At 40.9% G+C, this 4,496-nt stretch overlaps 1 protein-coding gene across 1 annotated transcript in view; it reads left to right on the top strand.

The window, feature by feature from the left end:
- The first annotated feature begins 383 nt into the window (after nucleotides 1-383).
- Nucleotides 384-4,496, top strand: part of LOC129839300 (zinc finger protein 501-like) — an 8,217-nt gene continuing 4,104 nt past the window's right edge. The window contains exon 1 of the mRNA XM_055906615.1: nucleotides 384-1,144. Coding sequence (XP_055762590.1) covers nucleotides 637-1,144 — 508 coding nt within the window. The 5' untranslated portion in view covers nucleotides 384-636. The remainder of the gene's footprint in view (nucleotides 1,145-4,496) is intronic.

Here is a 4,496-nt window from a genome sequence, read left to right as displayed (position 1 = left end):
AGTCTGCTTTCCACCTGATACTGGGAGATTAATTCACATTTCAACAGGACAACAACCTAAAACACTAGGCCAAATCTACGCTGGGGTTGCTTACTAAAAAGACAGTGAGTGTTCCTGATTGACCGATTACAGTTTTGACTTAAATCTACTTTAAAATCTATGGCAAGACCTGCAAACGGTTCATTAGCAATGATTAACAACCAATTTGACAGAGCTTGAAGAATAAAAAATGTAAAATGGACAATGAGCTCTTAGATTTTCACAGAAAGACTCACAGCCATAATCGCTGCCAAATTGCTTAATTAAACTCCAGGCAGCAGATGGCGACGTGAGTCTTTCAGGTGATGCTTCTTGCGTGACGTATAATCTAGTGGACAGGACGCTAAAGAACCACACCACGGCTACTGTTTAAAACACCTCGGTAGCTTGCTAGCCAACATGCAACCGAAACATTGAAGCTCTTTAAACCAGTTTTGTGAATATTCATCTCGTTGTTTTAAAAACTATTCTGTTGAGGTATCTACTGGTTAACTTTAACGTAATGTACTTGTTACATTTGCAAACTTGTTCAGATTGATACTGAGCCTAGCACTAAGCTAGTCGCTAATGCTAACTAGCTAGCTAGCATCCACAACCATGAGCTCTCTAAGCTACTCGCCCCCAGCTAAAGAAGAGGCGATATGTTGGACGGAGAAAGAATCTCTCAGACTGAACGTTGTCATAAAAGAAGAAGAGGAAGATATCTCAGTGAAAGTAAAGGAAGAAGCTTTCAGAATTAAAAAGGAGGAAGAGGAGTCTATCAGCATCACATTGAAAGAGGAAGATGTTATAGTGAAAGAAGAGAAAGAACCTTTTGGATTGGAAGAAGAGGCTGTTATATTAAAAGAGGAGGATGATGTTATAGTGAAAGAAGAGAAAGAACCCATTGGAGTGAAGGAGGAAGAAATGATAGAGGTTGTCACAGTGGAAGAGGAGGAGGTAGAAGCTTTCATAATTAAAAAGGAGGAAGAGTATATTATAATGAAAGAAGAGGAAGAACCTTTTAGAGTGAAAGAGGAAGAGGAGGCTATCTCAGTAAAAGAGGAGGAAGACGTTTTGGGAGTGAAAAAGGAGGAAGAGGAGACTGAAGATCGGATTAGCACCAGTGAGTATTGTCTTAAAAACAGGGGCACAAACTTAGCACTTGTGAAGTAATATGTCGTTTTAAATAGGCGTTCTTCTGAAGTGCTATACTTGAATAGGTTATTCAGTACTGTAGAAATTGTTTAAGGGCAACCTGCCATTGGTACATGCATTTTTTTGACTTTTTAATTAATTATATATAGGCCTAGCTATTGATAATTGGAGAATATAACTGATAAATGCCCAATGAACTTAGTTCAACTAACTATTACAGCCTTGTTAAAAAATTGATTTAAATGATTTTTTTCCTTCATCAATCTACACACAATACCCAATAATGACAAAACAAAAACTGTTCTTTTTATTTTAGGTAATATATATAAAAATAAATAGAACAGGAAATATCACTTTTACATAAGTATTCAGACCCTTTACTCAGTACTTTGTTGAAGCACCTTTGGCAGCGATTACATCCTCGAGTCTTCTTGGGTATGACGCTACAAGCTTGGCACACCTGTATTTGGGGAGTTTCTCCCATCCTTCTCTGCAGATCTCTTCAGAGATCGGGCTCAAGCTCAGAGACTTGTCCCAAAGCCACTCCTGCGTGGTCTTGGCTGTGTGTTTAGGGTCATTGTCCTGTTGGAAGGGGAACCTTCACCCCAGTCTGAGGTCCTGAGCACTCTGGAGCAGGTTTTCGTCAAGGATCTCTCTGAACTTTGCTCCGTTCATCTTTCCCTCAATCTCCCAGTCCCTGCTGCTGAAAAACATCCCCACAGCATGATGCTTCCACCACCATGCTTCACCGTAGGGATAGTGCCAGGTTTCCTCCAGATGTGATGCTTGGCATTCAGGCCAAAGAGTTCAATCTTCGTTTCATCAGACCAGATAATCTTGTTTCTCATGGTCTGAGAGTCTTTAGGTACCTTTTGGCAAACTCCTAGCGGGCTGTCATGTGCCTTTTACTGAGGAGTGGCTTCCATCTGGCCACTCTACCATAAAGGCCTCATCGGTGGAGTGCTGCAGAGATGGTTGTCCTTCTGGAAGGTTCTCCCATCCCATGCCAGAATCACCATCAGGTTCTTGGTCACCTCCCTGATCAAGGCCCTTCTCCCCCGATTTGCTCAGTGTGGCCAGCTCTAGGAAGAGTCTTTGTGGTTCTAAACCTCTTCCATTTAAGAATGAAGAAATGTTTTGGTACCCTTCCATACATCTGTGCTTTGACACAATCTTGACAATTCCTTCGACCTCATGCATCAGCTTTTGCTCTGCCATGCAATGTCAACTGTTGGACCTTATATAGACAGGTGTGTGTCTTTCCAAATCACGTCCAATCAATTGAATTTACCACAGGTGGACTCCAATCAAGTTGTAGAAACATCTCAAGGATGATCAATGTAAACAGGATGCTCCTGAGCTCAATATCAAGTCTCATAGCAAAGGGTCTGAATACTTATATAAACACGGTATTTTCTGTATTTTTTTGTATTTTTTAAAATACATTTACAATCATTTCTAAAAACCTGTTTTTGCTTTGTCATTGTGGGGTATTGTGTGTAGATTTGACATGTATCTCAGGTGGGCTTAAAGGTTACAGTATCACAAAAGCACCCTCTATACAAAATGGAAATTAAAAGTAAATAAATATTGTTCAATACGATCAATACTAACTTTGCGTAATGTTGTAATATATAGTGTATATTTATACCCCAGACCAATGGTTTCCAAATATGTTAAGTACATTTTGATACTCTGTATTTCTTTTAATGCCATAAATCATTGCTGTGCTCCTATTAAGCCCAGTTTGCTCCTATTAAGCCCAGTATGCTCCTATTAAGCCCAGTATGCTCCTATTAAGCCCAGTATGCTCATATTAAGCCCAGTTTGTTCCTATTATGCCCAGTATGCTCCTACCAGTATGCTCCTATTAAGCCCAGTATGCTCATATTAAGCCCAGTATGCTCATATTAAGCCCAGTATGCTCATATTAAGCCCAGTATGCTCCTATTAAGCCCAGTATGCTCCTATTAAGCCCAGTATGCTCCTATTAAGCCCAGTATGCTCCTATTAAGCCCAGTATGCTCCTATTAAGCCCAGTATGCTCCTATTAAGCCCAGTATGCTCCTATTAAGCCCAGTATGCTCCTAATATGCCCAGTATGCTCCTAATAAGCCCAGTATGCTCCTATTAAGCCCAGTATGCTCCTATTAAGCCCAGTATGCTCCTATTAAGCCCAGTATGCTCCTATTAAGCCCAGTATGCTCCTATTAAGCCCAGTATGCTCCTATTAAGCCCAGTATGCTCCTAATAAGCCCAGTATGCTCATATTAAGCCCAGTATGCTCCTATTAAGCCCAGTATGCTCCTATTATGCCCAGTATGCTCCTATTATGCCCAGTATGCTCCTATTAAGCCCAGTATGCTCCTATTAAGCCCAGTATGCTCCTATTAAGCCCAGTATGCTCCTATTAAGCCCAGTATGCTCCTATTAAGCCCAGTATGCTCCTATTAAGCCCAGTATGCTCCTATTAAGCCCAGTATCCTCCTATTAAGCCCAGTATCCTCCTATTAAACCCAGTATGCTCCTATTAAGCCCAGTATGCTCCTATTAAGCCCAGTATGCTCCTATTAAGCCCAGTATGCTCCTATTAAGCCCAGTATGCTCCTATTAAGCCCAGTATGCTCCTATTAAGCCCAGTATGCTCCTATTAAGCCCAGTATGCTCCTATTAAGCCCAGTTTGCATTTATCACCTAATATTCAATCAACCTGAGAATAAATTATTATTTTTCCTTCAGATTTAAGTTGATTAAAGTACTCAAACGACAGTTATGCATATTATTCATAGTGATCCTTTATATTAAATCATTAAGAACAACTAGAAACCTCTGTTCTCTCTGCAACAAGTTTGGAGTAGACGGGTAGTTGTTGATGCAGAGAGAGAAGAAGAAGATCAGGGTTGAAGGATATCAGGGGGGGAGATAGAAGATCTACAAGTGGTGGGCAAACAAATGAAGGACAAGAAGATGACTACTGGCCTGACTACTCATGGCAGTTAGGTGTTAGAAGATGACTACTGGCCTGACGACTCATGGCAGTTAGGTGTTAGAAGATGACTACTGGCCTGACTACTCATGGCAGTTAGTTGTTAGAAGATGACTACTGGCCTGACTACTCATGGCAGTTAGGTGTTAGAAGATGACTACTGGCCCGACTACTCATGGCAGTTAGTTGTTAGAAGATGACTACTGGCCTGACTACTCATGGCAGTTAGTTGTTAGAAGATGACTACTGGCCTGACTACTCATGGCAGTTAGTTGTTAGAAGATGACTACTGGCCTGACTACTCATGGCAGTTAGTTGTTAGAAGATGACTACT

This window comes from Salvelinus fontinalis, chromosome 40 (genome assembly GCF_029448725.1).
Source record: "Salvelinus fontinalis isolate EN_2023a chromosome 40, ASM2944872v1, whole genome shotgun sequence".
NCBI lineage: Eukaryota > Metazoa > Chordata > Actinopteri > Salmoniformes > Salmonidae > Salvelinus > Salvelinus fontinalis.
This window is presented reverse-complemented; position numbering and strand designations above follow the sequence as displayed.